Source organism: Ursus maritimus, unplaced genomic scaffold (genome assembly GCF_017311325.1).
Source record: "Ursus maritimus isolate PB19 unplaced genomic scaffold, ASM1731132v1 scaffold_34, whole genome shotgun sequence".
NCBI lineage: Eukaryota > Metazoa > Chordata > Mammalia > Carnivora > Ursidae > Ursus > Ursus maritimus.
The window spans coordinates 2510325-2531177 of record NW_024426008.1 but is presented as its reverse complement, the minus strand read 5'-3'; the positions used below and the strand labels follow the sequence as shown (position 1 = coordinate 2531177).

Sequence of the window (20853 nt, the reverse complement as noted above, 5' to 3'; positions counted from 1 at the left end):
ACTCAGTCCCCTATCCCCTTTGTCCTAGCAAAGCCATCGCAGAGGCTTGACTCTCTTGTGGCAGACAGCAAAAAGCAGCGGCCATGTTATCCGCGATCCACTCCAGCCTCTGCACTGCCCACAGCCAGTCCCAGAAAAGCAACTGCTGGCGTGCGCACAGAGGTGCAAGCCTATTGTGGCTCAGAGCAAAAAGTTAAGACGTTTTCTCCTCTCTGTGCACCCCTCTTGCCCTGCTAGAGAGCTCCCCTCAGTGGCTCCCTGGCTATCCCTTTATCTCTGGAGAGGACAAATAATGCTCCTCAAATGCCCTCCAGAAAGGGGAGCAATCTTTCCCTGAGCAACCCAGGGATCCACTTGCCACAGCTAATTATGGGGTCAGAAACCACTGCAATCTTTTCGACTTCCTCCCTTTTCCTGACTTGGCTCCACAAACTGGGCTTCCTCCCCTTCCCAGCCCCATGGCTTCCCAATCCCCCAATTCAGGGCTGCAAACCATGTTTCAGCCAAATTCATTCATTCCAAATGTGGAGATTGTTTCCTTACTCCTATGATGGTGTTCCTAGTTTTTCAAAATAGTTCAGGGTTGGTCTAGCTGTATTCAAAACAAAGCAAGTTCAGGGTCCCCCTAACACTCTGCCATCTTGGAACCAGTCTCCACTAGGTTCAAATTTTAAGCCAACCAAGACAAATTCTTAACTAATCTCTAGACTTTTTGCCCACAAATCCGTAGCTGCCAATTCCCTGGCTGACAGACTTGGAACTCTAACCCTATTAGCTGCTATTCTTGAGAGAAGACAGATCGAGGCTGTTCTTTTCACATGTGAGTTTTTATTTTGAGCCCTTCACACTGAGCACAGAATTGCCTCTGGCTTCTAGAGCTGTGAAGAGCACTTGGCTGCTGCTCTTCTGGGGATGATTCAGGAGGGCTTTGCCTTTTGTTACTCATCACCACTATTTACAATGATCGTTTATTTAGGGCCCTTAATAGAAGGGACAAGACCAAAAAAAGGCAGTGTTCAGGGTGAAACCCACTACCTGCCTTCCTGGCTTTTCTGTACACAGGTGAGGTATTCCTTCACATCATCTGGGGACCCCAGAATGAGGGGGACGCGTTGGTGAATGGACTCTGGCTTCACATCCAGCACGGGCTGGGTGCCTGTGGTCGCCAGGCCTCCAGCCTGCTCTATGATATAGGCCACAGGATTGCACTCATACAGGAGCCGGAGCTGTGGGAGAAAGACAGTCAGGTGGACAAGCTCTGCAAGTGGCCAAAAATCCTGAAGCCACACCCCTAGAGCTTGATGGGGAATTCCAGGAGCTGAACTTCTGTGTCTTGTTAGCATGAATACACTGGGTTCATTTCCATGACTTTGGGGCACTGTTGGTCAGTCTCTACCTGTCTTGGGACCTTTGTGTTTATGAGAGACCTGCCTCCTCCCTTGGGAGTATGAGATCTAGATACTTGTTTGCTGTTCGTTCGGCAGCGAGGCAAACTGATGCTGAGGCCTGGTCAAGAGCCTTTGTATGTGAGGCCTTATGGCTAGGGAGGAGTCCAACTTGGATGAGATGGAAGGTCACCTAGAGAGTATTAGGTGGTCTCAGTGTTCGGGATCAAGTGGAAGATCCTCACATCTCAAGTGTCAACTTGACTAGGTATTTTGCTGGGGTTTAAATGGCCTTTTCTCTTGGCCCCCAAGACTGAGTTACCCTCAACTGCTTGCACTCCCATAGCATCCTTCATGTCCCTCTTCATCTATTTGTCACATTGAGGTTTGTTTCCTATCTGCCTTCCTCCTTACACACTCACCCTTGAGGGCAGGGACGGAGTCTATCTGGGTTGGTCATTGTGGCATCTACCTTCCCAGTAATGTCTGACACAAGGAAAGTGTCCAAACAAGGCTACTGGGTCCCTTGCCCAAGGGCTCCCAGTAGAAGGCAGAAATGGGCAGGGTGGGGAGGGTAAAGTCAGCCTGTGTCTTGCTTTCCAATGTGTGTCCATGGACCCAGGGCTGAGCCTATCCTGAGGAAGGACTTCTTTTTCTAATAGGCACTATGGGATCTAGCAGGTGTCTACCCTGCATCCAGTGAGTCCTTGGGGAATTGAATTGAAATGAGCTGGACCCAATGCCTTTTTTAGGCCTATTTCTGTGATTATGATGTGATTCCCTCCTCACCACCCCACCCCCACCAGACACACACACATATCACATTAGATTCAGGGTGACAGTCTAACTGCATGTTCTAACTCTGTATCATACTATTTTCTTCCTTCCTGATAGGTGCAAATCTGTATTTAAAAGAAAACATGTTCCTTTCTGTAGTCAGCTTACAAAGTGGTTGAGCCAGCTTTCTGCAGCCTTTTCTTTTCCATTCTTTTTCTCAAATCCACTGAAACTACTTTGAGAAGCAATCATATCTTGTGCTGATTTTTGAATCATTGTTATTTCATGGTGAGAAGCACAATATCTCTGGTCTAGGTTAGAGATCCAGGCATTCAGGATAGAGTAAGTTAAAACTCCAGGGGGCATTTACTGCCATTTTGGTAAAACAGTATACACTGCCCTCCAGCTCTTGGAGTAGTGGGTGTCCTGGCAGGGTGCAAAGAAGCCCCAGTGGGTATGGACACACTTGGATCTGCTAGTTTTGTCCCTGGTCATCCACAGGAAGGACACTGGTGGTCAATTGGTCCTGGACAGCTACCTGTTAGCTTCTAGAACTCAGCTCTTTCTTCCCCTTTTCCTCGCTCTGGGTGCTTGAGGATGAGGGACTTGGAATGTCAGACAAAGTCTCAGATTGTAACCAAGTAGCCTTTGTTTGTACCATGTTGATTCAGATACTTAAAAGAAGAAGAAAAAAACACAAAATTTGTCTTTGAGCCAAGGCTGCCCTTCTCCTAAAGTTGCCCTTGTAGTAAATTCATCTTAAAACACAATGTACAGGTCTTCATGATGCTTTGACCTACAGTCCATGTGACCTACTTTTTTCTGCAATTAAAATCTAAACAGATATACAGAGACAAGCACACACAGGAGAAAAGGCATACGCATCTACCCCACCTCCAAAACACACACCAATGTGCTCACAGAGACCACAAAAGCTAAAACACAGAGGTCAGGAACCAATGGTACTTTCAATAGGGATGGTGGTGACGGTGCTATGAATATAGATCTGTACATGGAATTACATGTACTTATGGAAATGTCTCTGTACGTACGTGTGCATATTTTCGGACTCATTTTGACAATTAGAAAGAAATAGCCTAATGTTTTCTGTGTTGGCACTTAGTGGACAGCAAGAGTGGTTCTATGTAAGCATTCCCTCATTTTCTAGATCTCATTTAAGCACGTGTCATGCAGACGTGGCTGTGATTCTTACTTCTGAAGGTTATAATATACTTGAGCTCAACACTCACATGAAGAGAAATTCCTGACACCCAATCTGCATATTAAAAGTTTTCCCTCTGGTCTCATGTGCTCTTAGATTTCTTATCATGGCTTTGAATCTGGCATTCCAATAATTCAAATTGCACACCCTGGGAAACAAATATGCATGTGGCCAGTTGTTGGTGTGTCTGAGAATACCGTAGATCTTTGTTTTGAATTGTCTACTTACCTACGATTTCTGTGACCGGCTAAAAAATCAGACACGTTCCCATGGGAGGGTCTATTCAAGATAGATGCATTTGGATCCTAAGATTCCCATCTGATCATACAAGTATTTCTGGGTTTGTGTCATAAAGTTACAGTAAGATCACCCAGGAGCTACCTTTCCAGAAGTATTAAATAAGTTTTGACCAGAAGTTCTTATTCTGGAGTTTGGGAACTCTCTAGAGGACTCACGGGTAGACTTCAGGTCATCTATGATCCCCCTAAAAACTTATGCAATGTGTATGCTTATGAGCATTTTTTCCCCTGGGAAGTGGATCCATACCTTGCACTAGATTCCAGAGGGTCTATCATCCAGAACCAGGTGGTGCTGAAGCTACAAGTCAGCCATAGCACGTATTAAGCGATAGATGAACACAGCTGACTCATGGTGAATGACGGGCATGAGGCCAGGGAATGCGAAGGCCAGTGAAAATTGCCAATAACAACTTCAGCTTCTACCACAGCTTCAAAATTCATTAATGGGAAATACACCTCTTTTCTCTTCCACCTGCCCACTCACAAACAGATGTGAAAAGGACAGAGCAGTAGCCAAAAAGCAGGCATGAAGAGAAAGGGAACTCCAACTGGCTTACTGACCAATACAGCCAGAGGACAAATGAGAATTACCTTGCCCTTAGGACTTTTCTGGTTCGCTGGGTACAGGAAGATCCCTCCATAGACCAGGGTGCGGTGCACGTCGGCCACCATAGAGCCCACGTACCTGGCCCCATATGGAGCACTGCCATCCTAGAAGGCAGAGAGAAAAGAGACAAGATGCTCACCTGGATTAGATACTCCCTTACCCACGTATCCTGCCTTAGGAGGTTTGCAAAGCAAAGTAACTATTAAAGTCTTCTAAGGAAAGAAGGAGACCTGGGTAGCATTTAGGCTTGGATTAGACAAGCAAGAGATAGTCACACACACACACACACAGATTTGAATTGCAATAAAAGCAGGCACTGTGGGTGATTCCAAACCCTGAATATTAGGTGGAAGGCAAAACCTGCCAATTACTCTCCTAGTTAACAACATGAGTAGTACTGTTCACAAATCATGTGTAAATTCAGCTCAATAAATAATTTTTCAGCATCTTATGCCTGGCACCAGGCTGGACCCTGAGGATGCCACAAACAGGAAGACAGTCTCTGCCCCAAAGAACTCACCAACTAAAGGGGGAGACTAGCATACATAAATGAATAAAAATAAATGAACTTACAATTTTATGATAAAAAGATAAATAACCCCATTTTAAAAATAGACTACAAACTTACCTGACACCACATGACAGATTAACCCAAAGTAGATGGAAGACTTACACATTTAGAGCCAAGACTATAAAACTCTTAGAAAATATCAACAGACTTTTGGGGGAAGAAACTTGAAAGAAATGGTATTAAAATTTCCTGGCAAAGAAAACAGGAACATTTGTGAAAATGAAGAACAAGGAAAAGAGTATCTCTATCAAATCTAAGAGCATACAGTGAAATAACAATATTTACATATGCAAAGAAGAAATGCAAACACCGACCAGTGGATCAGAATAGAGCCCAGTCCTGGGCCTAAAGATAGACGAGAATTTCATTTAAGCTGAATAGGACATTTCAAACAGCGTAGGAGAGGACTATTAGTAAGCAAACAGCACTGTGCTAGCTGCTTAGAGAAGAGGTGTGTAGGATCCCTACCTCATTCTTTACAGCCAAATTATTTCAAGATAGAGAGAGTTAAAAGGAGAAAATTACAAATAATTTAGAACAAGGCTGTCCAGTGAAATTCTCGGTGGTGATGAAAACACTTTTTATCACCAATGTCCCACTTAGCAGCCACTGACCACGTGTGACTGTTGAGCTTTGGGAATGAGACAAGTATAGAAAAAATAGAATGATTTACATGTTATTTACCAGCAATTAATTAAAACTGAAATAGCCACATGTGGCTAGTAGCTATTGTATTGGACAGCACAGAAGAGGAAAACATGAGTACATTAATTTATAATTTGGTACACCACACCCATTAGATATAAAGAAAAATAAATATAACACAAAACTGTAAACGCCTCTATAGGGTCAAAAGCTGAAAGTCTACACATATTTCTAACATGAATAACAGACAAAGGCTAGTTTTCTTCATTTACTAAGTGCTTATACAGGCAACAAGAAAAAGATAAATAATACTAATTAAATATTTGCATAGGATAGAAATATGCAATTTACTAAGACAAAAGTAGGTGCTCAATAAATACAAGGAAAGCTGTACAACATAAACCATAATTAACCATGTACAAATCAAGTCACAAGGTTCACCTTTTTACTGTCAAAGGGACAAAAATTTTAAAAGATTCACCGTATCTCACACTGGCAAGGACACAGGGAAATGGGTACTCTTCCATATGATGCTGGAGAGTATGAACTGATGCAACTTTTCTGGAAGAGTATTTGGTAACAACAGCATGTGAAATGCTCATACCTTTTGACCCAGCAACTTTAGTAAGACATGTGCCCTACGGATATATTTGCAAAAGTTCATGAGTGTACACGTTTGGGATCTCCATTGCAGCTGTGTCAATCTCCAAATCATGAAAAAGAAAATCAGGTGAGACTAATATGCTCTACCTGATGTTTTAGAAGGGTGGTGGGGTAGACATGGAGATGAGTGTGCATAATCCCTCCTGCCATCCCAGCTCAAAAAATAGAAGCAACAGTTGGCAGTGGTCATCCCTGCAAAGAGCAACTTGGCTGGGGGCAAGGGAGGGGGGAGCCTTTCACTTTTAATTTTGTATATTTCTGTATGTTTTACATTTCCTAATCTTAGGAAATTGAAGTAAAATTTACATCAGATAAAATTATCAGTTTTAAAATATGCAATCCAGTGGCATTTAGTACATTCACAATGTGGTGCAACCACGACCTTTATCTGATTACAGAACATTTCCATTGCCCAAAGGAAAACCCTATATCCATTAAGCAGTCTCCATCCTCCCTTCCCCCAGACCGTGGCAACCACTAATCTGCCTTATGTCTCTACACATTGACCTAATCTTTGCAACTGGCTTTTTCCACTTAACGTAAATGTTTTTGAAATCATCCATGTGGTGGTATAGATCAGTACTTCATTCCTTTTTCTGGCTGAATGATACTCCCTTGTATGGATGTACCACCTTTTATTCATCCGCTCATCAGTTGATGGACATTTGAGTTGTTCCCACCTTTCGTTATTGTGAATAATGCTGCTATGAACAGCTGTGTGCAAGTTTTTTCTGAATATATCATTTTCAATTATTTAGGGTATAAACCGAGGAGTGGAATTGCTGGGTCATATGGTAATTCTATGTTTAACTTGTGAGATATATTGCTTTTTAAATTTTGTTAACAAGAAAAGAAACTAGTTTCAATCAAGTGGAAATATTACGAACTATTTATTGTCTTCTTCTTTGGACCTTTCTTTATTTAAAAAGAGTTAAAAGTACTTAATAAAAGAAAGCAACAGCTTCATGCCAATATCCACCAGGCCAGCCTCTCCCGCTTTCATTTCTGCCCTTCTCTCTTCTCAGAGAATTGCTAAGGGAAGGGGGCTCAGATTATTTTCCCTAATTTCCTCTTAATCTTTCTAAGGAATCACTGCAAACCTCAACCATAGCCAGGAGGATGCCCAACACTCTGTTGACGGTATCCCCATTTGTCCAAAGTCAAAATTCCTTTTTGTTTCTATAGGTGGAAATTCTAGAAAGTAGCTTTGGGTTTCATTTTATCTCTGTTGTCTTATTAGTTAGAATTGGACACTCCAAGACCATTCAGCACTTCCGTCAAAATGATCATTGTTTTTACATCAAGAAGAAAGTCCCCCCCCCACCCCCACCCATTCCCTCACTCCCCCCACCCCGCCCCAGCTCTCAAGCATTGCCTGAGGAAATCATCAAGCATTCACACTGGTTTCCTACTGTTACCTGTAGAGTGAACTTTCTGGGCCAGAACCAACTAATCCCCAGTCTTCAATTTATGGAAATTGTAAGGGATTTTATGTAAAAAGCAAGCAAGAAAACCAAAATCTCCTAGAGACAAAACAACTCCTTTTATGCTAGGGGCAGATGCATATTAAATCTTGAGTTCCACATTAAAAAATAACTGGAAGATTCCGGAGACTTGCCTTATGTTGGGGAATATGTGCGTTCCTTTGTTGTTGAGAAGGGTCTCATCTTTGAAGCAGTATTGAAATACTGATTAATACGTTAGGCTCAGTAGTCTATGATTTCCATGATAAGTGAACACTGACTTTCTATTTTCTAAAAGGGACTACTCCGCTGAACAACTGTGACAGAGTGAGGAGGAGATCAGAATATCCTGCTGTTTAGATCCTATTGCACGAGTCCCACCGGTTCAGCATACTGGGTGCAATAACAGGCCATCTACGGGCTACCCAAGTGACGTTAACCTGTTCTGTATGGAATGCATACATTCCCCTTTACTTTATTTTTGGCTCACTATCTCCCTTCTGAATCTGTAGATTATTTTTATGATCTAGTGAAATGTCTAGGAAGCTGCCCAGTGCAGTGCTTTTTCAAGTGTGGATGGAAATCCATTAATGGGTCATAAAATCCATTTAATGCATCATTACTAAACATGGTTTTTTTTTTAATGAAATGCAATCTAAACAAATGGAATGGAACAGAACAGAATGGATCAGATCTCATTAGAACAGAACAGAATTGAATTGAATAGAAAAGTTAAGAGCGAAAAAATATCTTAGAGCACAGTAGCCAGTAAGGCAGTTTACTTTTGTTTCGGTGTGCGCATGTGCGTGTGCGCGTGTGTGCGTGTGTGCGTTTTTGCACACATGTGCTCTGAATTAGACATTAAATGCATTTGTTACTAATGGTCGCAGTCAAAAACCCCACTGGCCTAATGGACCTTTCTTACTCCTGGGACATCTCTTGGGAAACTGTGTAGATCTTCTTAAGGCATTTACTCCATTTTGTAAAATTACAACAGGTAGGTTCACCTTAAAACCTAGTGTCTTTCCTCTAGCTGTAGTCCAACTATTTAAGCTGGTTGTGAGAAAGGATGCAAAAGAAACTTTTTTTTTAAAGAGCAGAGAGCATTACTTGGGAAGAGAAAAAGTTAAAATGGAATTGAGAAAGATCTTAAATATCTTCTAAGAGTTCCAGTTTTACTGAGAGGGCAAGGGATTCGTGTTTCTTCCCTGACTAGCATAATCATGCCCTTTGCGTGGTTTTCCATTTGGGAGCTCAGCCTGTGGTAAGATTTACAAGGGGTCCTTGTCCGGTCAGCCTGTTCACCAGCCGTCGGTCATTCATGGACTGATGCCTTTTTTCTCATTTGAAACCTCTCCGTCAAAGAGATTTATGGTATTTTTTGTGTAGGACTTTTATCTTTTAGTGGTAACATAAATATCTTCTTTTATGGGCTCCAGAGGAGGCACTTTTTAGCTTAGAATGGGAGCCACCATGAAACATCTCCAAGACCGGAAGCATGTAAATAATTTTGACTTTATCAAGCTTGCAATCCACATCCTGTGACTTTTGCCCTCAAGACATTGGATGGGTTTGTGCGTGATAGCAAAATACAACCCTATGAAGGAGAGGTACAGGAAACTGCACTTTTGAGAACTTCGCTTAAAAAACAAATGAAAGAAAGTAGAAAGTTCTCTATAGTTTCAGCTTCGGGTAGCAAAGGCAAGTCCTGGAATCCTGTTGACTGACTGCCTCTTGGTCCCATGGAATCACGAGCTCTTTTTCCTTGGAGCTCATGAGGACTTCCAGGGACAGCCAAGCTAGCACACTACACCACTGCCTTTCCACCACAGGATAAAGGTCCTCTCTTATGACATCTCCCAGAATTTGGTCAGAGATGGTCCCACTTGTAAACAAGCTTGCATTCCTCTTCCAATTTAGAACAGACTTTACACACTTGATCTGGAAATTCTTTGACTTTGCTTCCACACCTGTCTTAAAAGCTCTCTTAGTATGGTGAACATACTGAATGGATTATTTGGGTTGCATTAATAGACACATGAAGTTCAGAACTTGGTAATCCCATTGAGAGACAAAGAACATCCTAAAGCTTGGGTTAAACACAAGGCCTTGATATTAGGGCATATGAATGGGACTTCCAAATATAATTACTCTACCTAAAAGCAAATATAAGTGAGTGACCAGAATCTATATAGAGGATAGCTCAGCAAGCAAATGACCTGACAGCTTCTGGCCTGAACTCTGAATTTTGAAAATGTGGTCTGTCTTCTTCATAAACAAAGTCTCCTAGAAAAACTTAAGTAGGGGGTATTATCTTGAGTAGGTAACTTTTAGCTGTAAAAGATGTTGTTTGTTTATGAAGAAAGGCAGAGTCTGCCATTCTCATACTGATCAGAGCCATAAACAGTGGCATCAACCTCTTTCAGTCAGGCCCCCAAAGCCACCACCCAAACAGGGACCCACTGAGGCAGCATTCTCCCTGCTTCTGCCTTAGGCTTTCTTCACTCACCTCAGGAAATTTCTTTCTCTGCACATATTCTGAGGTGGCGGCATCAAAATACTTGGCATAGCCCTCATTGAGACTGTAAATCTTTCCTTTCTGTTTTATCTTGACATCTTTTTCCACCAGGATAAATTCACCGAGAGCCTAGAAAGATGAAAAGAAACACCTGGAAGAAGAGAGATACCAGGAAACAGAAGCCAACAGCACACTCCCCAACAATCAGAGAGCGTTGGGAGGTGTGGGCCTGCTCGAAGAGCCTGGCTGTGCCACGTCCTTCTGAATCTCCAGTGGTGCTCTAGCAAGAGATGACATAACTCAAAGGAAAGAGGGAAAGTTTCCTTGGTAGTTTTTACTGCCTGCCAGGTTACTCATTTATAGGGAACCTCAAAGTATTAATGCCCCAAGTTCTCATCCCTAGTTAATTCCTAACGTTTCCAGGAAGATTTGGGCCATCGACAATGAGAGAAAGAAGTTTCATGGATGGGAGTCATCATAAAGGTGGGGGATGTGGTTCCCCTACTACTCTGTAGTCCATTTATTTTAATGACTCAGTCTTAGAAACCATGAAAAATTCCCAGTATCCCAGTGACTCTTATACAAAGAAATGAGGAAATCCCTTCAATCAGAAACTGTATTCACTTGACATAAGGAATAAAAAGGATAACAATGAAAGAAATCCTCAGAATTATTAATAAAATTGTGCCCACTGCCCCCACCATGGTTACTCTGCGGGACATCACTCAGGTACCCATTCATCTGAGGGCTTGTGGATGTGATTAGCTGGCTGCGGGCATCACCTTGAAAGGCTGGCTGTCTGTCTAAGTCACAAGGAGGAAAACCAGGCTTGGAAATGTAATCAGTTTTAATGAACTTCAAAGACTAGGAAAGTGAAATCCCCCAGGATGACAGCTCACAGCTGGCAGCTAGACTAGAAGGTTCCTAATAAACATAGGAATTTATATTCCCAGAATATAAAGAGGCAAGACCATGCAGACCATGTCTGAAATAAAACAGTGATGAGAATACTCAGCAACCACAAAAGTAACAAAGCATCTCTCCCTTCTGCTGTATGTGAGTGATGACTTCTTTACCAATGAATCTCTACCTTCACTTTAATCTTCCCACTTCCTAGATAAAAAAATTATTGATACACAATCACTAATCATACCCACTGCCAAGGCCAGAACTGACCCTCTCTTTCTTGAATGCTCCTGAGATGATCAAGCAAAAGCCCACTTGCTAGAGAGTAAGTCCATCCCGACTCCCTCCTAGCATAATAACACTCTACTCTCGTTCTAGAGCACATCCATCCCTGTTCAGAAAACCCAACTTCTTTTTATTACAGGCAAGTTCCTGATAGTCTCTGGCTCATGAGCTTTAACAACCTACTGTGGACAGCCCAGTGTAGAGTAACACTTCCTAGAAGCAGCCTAACTCCCCTTGAAGAAGTAACTCTTCCCATTGGATGCCAATCTAGGAGGACTAAGCTGAGCCTCCTCTAGCCCAGGGTCAGGCATTTGACTTAGATTGGCAAATTAGATACTCCTCCCTGGCAACTGAAACCTGAGTGAGAGACACAGAATTAGGGGTAGTGTACAGACCAGATTGGCCATGGTCTGCAAGCTCGTTCCTGGGACTCCTGCATCCCAGTCCTCAAGACCTGCCCATTTCCAGCCTGTGTCCTGAGCTTTACCATTAATACGGTAACATCCTTTATTTAATTGGGAAGAACATCTACTTTAGCGGCAGTCCCACAAACACATGCTCTCCAATAGCGTAGCCACTAGTCACGTGTGGCAATTTAAGTTAATTAGAATGAGATAAAGTTTTAAAACTGAATTTCTTAGTCACACTAACCACATTGCAAGTGTTCAATAACCACATGAAGTGGCTACCATATTGGACAGCACAGATTACAGAACATATGCATGGTCACAGAAAGTTCTATTGAACGTTGCTACTCTAAAAAATTCGTGTTTCTGTCTAGACATTGGCAACATTAGGTTTTTTTTTATTATTGTATTTCCATAAGCCAAAGAAATTGAAAGCATTTTTGGATTACAAACTCCTTAAGGGCAGAGCCTGAGTTGATACGACAGACCCCATAGAACACTTCAAATGCCCTCCATTGGACACAGGTCATTAGTGTTTTTTGATGTTGGTGTTGATTCCCCAACTAGACTCTCTTGTCCCAAAAGCAAGTATTAAGAATGACCAGAAAATTACCCCAGCCAACTGGAATTAAAGCACAGAGATGCATGGAGTCCTAAGTACTGATACTGCCTTATTGGGTACCTACTGGGTCAAGCATGAAGAGGTCCACTCCTTGCCCAGTGGAAAGAGCCACCAGGGTTGCACTACCATAGAGGGCATAGCCCGCAGCCACGATATTTCGGCCTGGCTGCAGAGCATCCTTTTCAGAAGGCTCATCCTCTGAGGTCTGTGGAAGAGAAAAGAGAAACACGGGGTGTTATTGTCTCTGGACAGAACCCTTTGCCAGAGGCCTGGGCGTCAGATCTCCTTGGACCACTGAAGAAAGTGCAGTCCTCAGAATTTTGAACTGAAGCAAATGCCTCTGGAGGGAATACATTGCCACGGTAACAAATGGTTCTTAGCTGAGCCATTGCAGAGGCCATCTTGGACTTATCCCTGGTTTCTGAACACATTCGTCTGCATCCTGCCCAAAAAGCACCCCAAGATGCTAAAACTACAGCCCCTCTTAAAAATTATAAGCCATGCTCCTTAACTGTTACAACAACCAAAGTCATTCAGCTTGATCTTATGCCATATTTCATTGTATGTACTCAACAGCCCTCTGAGGGAAATATCTTTATCATCTCCATTGTGTAGATGCAACACTCAGAGCCTGAAAGTCTGGATAACTCACCTGACACCAAGAAGCCTCAGAGCTGGAGTCAAGCCCTGGCAGCCTGGCCCAGGGCTCTTCCCTGTTCCATGTGCTGCACCTGGATGGTCTTGCCCTTGCCTGCCCCCCACCTACACCCCCATACCCCCACCCTGAGCCCATGTCTACAGTTCTGAACATTTTCTTGAGGAAGTTTTGCTCTTTGCCATGGCGGCAGTGCAGATTTGAGTGAGAATTCAGGGAGACAGGACAGGTGGGGATGCTGAGGAAGGAACAGAGATTGCTCTCAATGGAGGGGCTCTGCAGTTGAAAGTCCACTTTATAACCCACTTTCCCCAATATCTCTCGAAGGTTCCTTCCCTCCCCACCTCTTGTGCTCTAAAAGGCAAGTGAATCAAATCTGATTGATTTGGAAAAAATGAATAGCAAACTTCTAGGCTCAGCTGTGAAGAGCTGAGTTGGGGTGGGGGGAGGAGAAGAGGCATTCTCTGTTCTTTCCCTGACCTTCTTCTGGGGTTCTGACTTCACAGCAAAGCCTTCAAGGATAGGGGAGAATTCTGGACAAGCACTGGGGCTGGCTCTGGACCGTAAAATCATTGTGGATGGCAGATGTGACAGGAGCTCGGAAGGAGAGGTGAATGGGCAGACTCCAATCAACTCTTTTCAAATCAGAAGATCCAGATGGATTCAGCTCCACAGACCATGACAAATAGCTATGACAAATGTGACAAGTGCAGCTCCAAACTCACTTTCCCGTAGCCTGTCATACCCAAGGAGCGTGGAGCTCTGTGTGCAAGGGTTAAATACAAACTGTTGGCCTCACTGCTTCTGAGCCATTCGATTCCCCACTCTCTGTTTTCCAGCACTGCTACCTCTGTTGTTTAGTTAGATGCTCCGTGTTCCCTAGACGCCATGGATTTTGGCTAAAAGGCCAGTCCAGAAATATTGCCTAGAGATTCCCTGCTGAGCAGAAAATTCCAGAGAATTGCAAAGTGGTGGAGGTGAACAAAATACCTTTAAAATTATGAAGACACACTGGTGATTATGAAATAGGAATCAGAACAACAATATTGAGCCAGAATATTACACACACATTAAAAATATGTCAATTATGCTAATTAATTCTCCTGAAGAATAACTTCTAAAATTACTAAAAATATTAATTTGTATTTATATGGGGTTTTATCTTTTTCAAAGTACTTTCACATCATCATGCTTTTGTGAAAGAATGGAGAGTCTCCCTAACCCTCACTTAAAACTGAAGGGATGGAGGTCAGGAGAGGTACCCACAGATTTTGAAACCAGTGAGTGACAAAACTGAGGTGGACCCACATCTCCCAAGGCTAAGCCAGCATCCTTCTCAGCACTGTCACGGAATATGGGGCCAGTCTGCCCTTTATGAATAATATCTTAATGACTTCACTGTAAAGCAAACCTTACCCTTCTTTAAAAGTGTCATGTTCTCTCTAATAATTTTTCCTTATTTTCACAATCTTGCATTGTTTCTAATAGCTTTTTTTTTGCAAAAAAAAAATTACATTTTTATTTGACTTGTATGGGTTCAATAAATTGGCCTTATTTCTAATTCCTGGCCACATACAGATTCTGAGAAACAGGCCCTGGAGCAGACTCTCAAAGTGGACCAGCAGCATCAGCGTCCCCTGGGATCTTGTTAGAAGGACAAATATTCATCCTCCCCCGCTCCCCCAACCAGGCCTATGGAGTTGGAAACTCTGGGCCTCCAGAAAACTTCCAGGTGATTCTGAGGCATGCTAGCTTGAACCACAGCTCTAAAGCATGAGCTCCTAAGAAGAAGGATTTTTACTAAAATCTTTAGTCTTCACCATTGAAGCTTCTGAAACAGCTTCATTCGGTCACCAGAAGGGCCACATTTTCTGTGTATGAAACCAGAGCTCTGTCCTGCTGATTTCTCCCTGACCAGAGGCTGTCCTTCCTCTGAGCTGTGGTCCTACAGCCCCCACGCAGCCTAGCACCCTCTCCGTGGCCCTCTGGGCTCTCCACTGGGGCTTGAAGAGTTGAAGAGAACCACTCCTTCCCTACTGGCTTCACTGACTTCTAATAACAGGTGGAACTCTCTGGCCTAAAGAAATAAGAAAAAATCTTTCCAGATCACAAGACTTCCCTCTAGCCATTGCCCTATCTCCGTCTTCATCTAGATCCTGGTGTCTAGAATGTCTGTGTACACTAGCTATCTTTCTTCTCCTGCCCCCACTGCAGGCTGCCAGATATGACCCCATCTACCATCTAGGGGGAGCACACTGTCCAGTCCTCCTTACCCTACCTTTGGGCAATGTTGGGTCCCTTAGCTACTGTCTTCATCTTGACATGGGTCTCTCCTGAGCTTCTGTCCACCTCCCTCTTTTCTGACCCCTGATACTGTGATTTATAAGAAATATCTATTTGTGCATTCAGATGACTAAAATGCATTTCTCATATGTATTTAGTTTTCACCCACAGTTCCTGGCTCACAGCTTCCAAAACCCTCAGACTTCCCCAAGTGTTCAGAGTGATAAAATATCTTTGTCATGCTGACAGACGGCTTTTGGACAGCATGGAAGGAGGATGGCTTGTTGCCAGGAGAACCAACTCCTGTGATTAGAAGGTTGGAACTTTCAGTCCCACCCCCTGACCTCCTGGAGGAGTGAAAGGGTTGGAGATTGAATCTACTGCCGGTGGCCAATGATTTAATCAATCAAGCCTATGTAATGAAGCCTCCATAAACCTGAAAAGCCCAGAGTTTGAAGAGTTTCTGGACTGGTGAACACCCAGAGTTTCAGGGAAAGTGGTGTGCCTAGAGAAGGCAGGGACGCTCTGCACCCTTTCCCCATATCCTACCCAAGGTATCTCTTCCATCTGGCTATTCCTGAGTTATATCCTTTAATAATAAACTGGTGATCTAGCAGCATGTTTCTCTGAGTTCTGTGAGCTGCTCTAGCAAATTAGTCAAACCTGAGGAGGGGGTCTTGGGAAGCTCTGATTTCTAGCCAGTCCCTCAGAAGCACAGATAACAACAGGGCTTGTGACTGGCATCTGAATTGAGTTGCCAAAGAAGGAGATCATTAGGATTTCCAATCTATAGCAGGTTGGTCAGAAATACAGATAATAGCCTGGGGTTGCCTTGTAGGACTGAGCCCTTCACCCCTGGAATCTGATGCTATGTCCGGGTAGATAGTGTCAGAAATGAGTTGAATTCTTGGACACCTGCCAGTGTCTGAGAATTGCTTTGTGCTATGTGGGGACCCCACCTCACTCCCACGTTGGAATTGGGTCCAGGAACCTTTCATGACCTTCTTTCTAACTCTCTAGCTGTGCCTTCATACTTGCTTTTGCCACCTCCTACTCTTCTGACCCCTTAAACGTAGGTGCTCCTCCTGGTTCCTCCCCACCCTCAGGGTATCTAACCAGTGCAAAATGAACTTTCTTAACTGCTACCTACAAAGTGGGTACTCTGAGTTGCTGTGAGACAAACAAATTTAATGAGGACTGGGATAAATGCCTGACCCAACATGGCCCAATCAGAGTCTGCTCCAGAAATCCAGATTTGGGGCTAGAACACTCTGGCTTATGTTAACTTAGGAGCTGTGGGATGGCACCTTTCTTCTGCCAGTGGCCAGAGAACCAGAGAACCAACTTCTGTTGGTTCACAGAGAGAGGAAGGAGTGAAGTGGCCATGTGGCAGGAAGTCAAGATAAGAGACTCTTTTCTGGTCCCAGCCTTCCCTGAGGCTGGCCATATTCCTGCCTTAAAGTTTCCTAATCCATTCCTGCCATTTACAACCAGAGCCCTGACCAATAAAGCTCTCTTCTCAGTCTACACACTTCTTGGCGATCTCACCCACAACCACTCCTTGGCGATCTCACCCACTGCTTGGCGATCTCAAAGCCCTATACACGTGCTGATGACTCCCAGACCTCCATGTTCATCTCCCCTGAGAGCCCAGCCTCAGAGTCACCCGCCCACCAGACAACCCTAGTCAGGTATCCCACAGATACCTCAAACTCAAGATGGAATTTGTCTGCCCAATCTCACCCCTCAAAATCCCTGCTCTGCTCCCAGTGCTTCCTGTCTCAGCAAACGGCAGTCATTTGCCCAGTAGAAACCTGAGGGTCACCTGCCCCTCCCTTTCCCTGACCACCCTCCTTGCCCTCACCCATGCCCAACACTCAGTTACTAACCCCAGTCACGCTAGTACCCAATACTGAGCTTCTTTTCTCTTCTTGAGCATTTCACCCTTTATCTGAGCTCCAAGACTCTATGACCTTCTCTCTAGCCGGAATGGTCAGCTCCTTTCTCCTCACATCCTCTGCCTGAAGAACTCATAGTTAACCTTCAAGGCCCAGGTGAAACATCACTTTCCCCATGGATGACTTCCCTGGCCTCATGGTTGGTCTTCTAAGTACTTGGTTCTTCTCCTCAGAAGCTCCCAACACACCTTCATTACTGTGTTTAATGTCTGCCTCCTAAATAGACTGTATGCTGCATGGTGGCAGGTGCCAACTGTTTTGTTCATGCCTGTTTTCCTACCATGAGGTGCAATCTGGCCCATGGTGACTGCATTCAGTTGACAGACACGTGCAAATACACATGCCAGTTCATACACGTGCATATATGTATCTAAGGTAAGCACGCCTACTTTTTCAGGAGCAGGCTGGGCAGGCTATTGCACAGGCATTCCCAAATTTAATCAACCTCTTGTTTAAAATTTAGATTGGTCCTGAAATTCTTTAACTTTTTGTTTTAAAATAATGGTAGATTCACAGGAAGTTGCACAGGTAGTATAGAGATCCCGTGTATCTTTCACCCAATTTCCCTCGGTAGTTACATTGCATATATTTTACTATATAGTACAGTATCAAAACCAGGAAACTGACATTGGTATTAAGTCTGTGTGTCACTCTGTGCCATTTTATCACATGTGTAGACACCACATAAAGATACAGAACTATCCCATCAGGCAGAGAAATCTCCCTCACGCTACTCCTTTATGATCACACCTATCCTCCTTCCCACCCCGCCATCCCTAACCCCTGGCAACCACTGATCTTTCTCCAGCTGTACAAGTATGTCTTTTTTTTTTTTTTTAAGATTTGCTTATTTATTATTAGAGAGAGAAAGAGCATGGGGGAAGGGGCAGGGGGAGGGACAGAAGGAGAGAATCTTTCAAGCAGACTCCCTGCTGATCACAGAGCCAGATGTGGGGCTCGATCCCACAACCCATGAGATCACTACCTGAGCCAAAACCAAGAGGTAGATGCTCAGCAGACTGAACCGCCCAGGCGCCCTGCACAAGTATGTTTTTTAGAGAAGGTTACGTAAATGGGATCATAAAGCTTGCGAACTTTTGATATTGTCTTTTTTCATTCAGCATGATACCCTTGAGATTCATCAAGATTGTTATGAGTATGGATAGTTTATCCCATTTTATTGCTGAATGGTTCCCCATGGTATAGATGTATCACCTATTGTAGGACATTTAAGTTATCTCCAGTTGTGGGCTGTTACAAATAAAACTGTCACAAACAATCACATGCAGGTTTTTGTGTGGACATAAGTCTTCATTTCTCTGGGATAAACGAAGAAACTGTCAAATGTTTCCCAAGTAGACGTGTCATTTTACATTTCCACTAAAAACACAGGAGTGATATCATTTCTCTGCATCCTTGCCAGCATTTGGTATTTTGTATTTTAGGGGTTCTATTAGGTGTGTAGTGATGTCTCATTGTGGTCTCACTTTGCATTTCCCTAATGGCTAGTGATGCTGATTATCTTTTTATGTGCCTATTTGCCAACAAACTTATTTTCACCTGTTTGGTAACATGTCTCTTAATGTCTCATGAACTAATTGCGTTGTTCACAGAGTTTTTTTCTACTGAGTTCTGAGAGTGATTTTACGTTCTAGATAGGAGGCCTTTGTCAGACTGGTTTTCAAATATCTTCTCTCATTTTGTAGCTTGTGTGTTCATCCTCTTAACAGAGTGTGATTTTGAGGAATTGCTCGATTTCATCTAAGTTGTCAGATTCATGTGTGTAGACGTGTTTATAGTATTTCCTCATTTTTCTTTTCTTTTTTTTTTTTTAAAGATTTTTATTTATTTATTTATTTGACAGAGATAGAGACAGCCAGGGAGAGAGGGAACCCAAGCAGGGGAGTGGGAGAGGAAGAAGCAGGCTCATAGCGGAGGAGCCTGATGTGGGGCTCGATCCCATAACGCTGGGATCACGCCCTGAGCCGAAGGCAGACGCTTAACCGCTGTGCCACCCAGGCGCCCCTCCTCATTTTTCTTTTGATGCCTCCTAATTTTTTTAAAATACCAAAACAACTCTGAGATGAACAATCTACTGTACGAATCTGTGTTTCTCTGATTATTTTCCCAAGAGAAATTCCAAATAATGAAATTACTGGGTAGAAGACTGGTTGATACATATTGAAAATTTGGCCTCAGAAAGATTGTATTAACTTATAGCTTTACTATCAGTGATAAAAGCATTTGCTTTTTTTTTTTTTTTGAGAGAGAGAGCACACGCCAGTGGGCGTGGGGTAGGGTGGGGGGAGGGGCAGAGGGAGAGGAAGAGAAAGAATCTTTAGCAGGCTCCATGCTCAGTGCTCATGACCTGAGCCAAAATCAAGAATCAGACACTTCACCAACCAACCACCCAGGTGCCCCAAAGCATTTGCTTTAATTCAATCTGGTGAACATAAGAGAGCACTAACTTTTCAACTTGGCCGATTTGATGGCTGGAAAAAAATTACATTTCTTTTGTTTTAATTTCCCTTTTTTATAGTTAGCAATGTAAACTTCATAGCCTTCTTGTCCATTTTTAAATCTTATTTTTTAAGTTGCCCATTTCGTGTCTCTGTGTATTTTTCTCTAAGGGTATTTGTCTTCTTGGTTGTTTATTTTAATATCTTTTTACATCTGAGAGATAGTAATGCTTTATATGTGTTACATTTATTTTCCTCAAGTGCCATCTGCCTTTTAATTTGATTTACAGTGGCCTTTTCTTTCACAGTGCAATTTTTTGATAATTAAAATTATTCATTACAGCCCATATTATTTTCGTCTCTTGTATTTATGGTTAGATAGAATTTCTCCTACATCAGGACAAGGCCAGACAAATAGTTTTCTATATTTTATTTCTAGTTTCCTCCCCCATCTCTCCACAAAATTCATTAACCCATCTGTAATTTATTTCAGTACATGGAAAAAAGAAAATTTCATTATTTTCCTGGTTTTGAGACTTCAAAAATCTACTTCACATTAGTCATCTCTATTGCTATGACACTCTTCAGAAAATCTCAGAGTGGTTTGCAAATGATTTGGTGCTATCTTTCTTTCTCTGGGCTTTTTATTTCTTCCTACCCCCAGAAAATATCTAAATCTGTCACATATAAGAGAAGGGATGCATCCTATGGCCACTTACCAGTAAAGTTAATGGCATTGCAAAGGCTCCCTGTGTTTGGTGGGAGAGGGTATGGAAAAGTAGACCATTTTTCCTTTTATCGAGGTATAACTTCACATAGCAAAGCGCACAGACCCAAACTGTACAGTTCAGTAAGTTTGCAGATATGTGTGGTACATACCCATGTAACCACCAAGATCAGTTTACAGAACATGGCTAACAACCAGCAGACTCTTTTGCCCTCCTCAATCATTACCACCTCCCTCAAAGGTAACGTCTACCCTGCCCTTGAGCGTGTGGATATCAAAAGGCTAATCATCTTTGCCTGTTTTGGAACTTCATAGAAATGAACTCACGAAGCAGGTGTTCTTTTGAATCTGGCTTATGTTTCACAACATCATGTCTTTGCTGTTCTATCTGTGTTTTTGCA

At 43.0% G+C, this 20853-nt stretch overlaps 1 protein-coding gene across 2 annotated transcripts in view; it reads right to left on the bottom strand.

Annotated features, from left to right (window-relative positions):
• Positions 1–808: 808 nt before the first annotated feature.
• FBP2 (fructose-bisphosphatase 2) overlaps positions 809–20853 on the bottom strand; it is a 30697-nt gene continuing 10652 nt past the window's right edge. Inside the window, exons 4-7 of one of the 2 annotated variants that reach the window (XM_008711796.2) lie at positions 12435–12575; positions 10142–10279; positions 4275–4394; positions 809–1226 (exon numbers count right to left, since the gene is read on the bottom strand). In XM_008711796.2, coding sequence (XP_008710018.2) covers positions 1032–1226; positions 4275–4394; positions 10142–10279; positions 12435–12575 — 594 coding nt within the window. In that variant the 3' untranslated portion in view covers positions 809–1031. The remainder of the gene's footprint in view (positions 1227–4274; positions 4395–10141; positions 10280–12434; positions 12576–20853) is intronic. The other variant, XM_008711797.2, reaches the window with a different exon arrangement.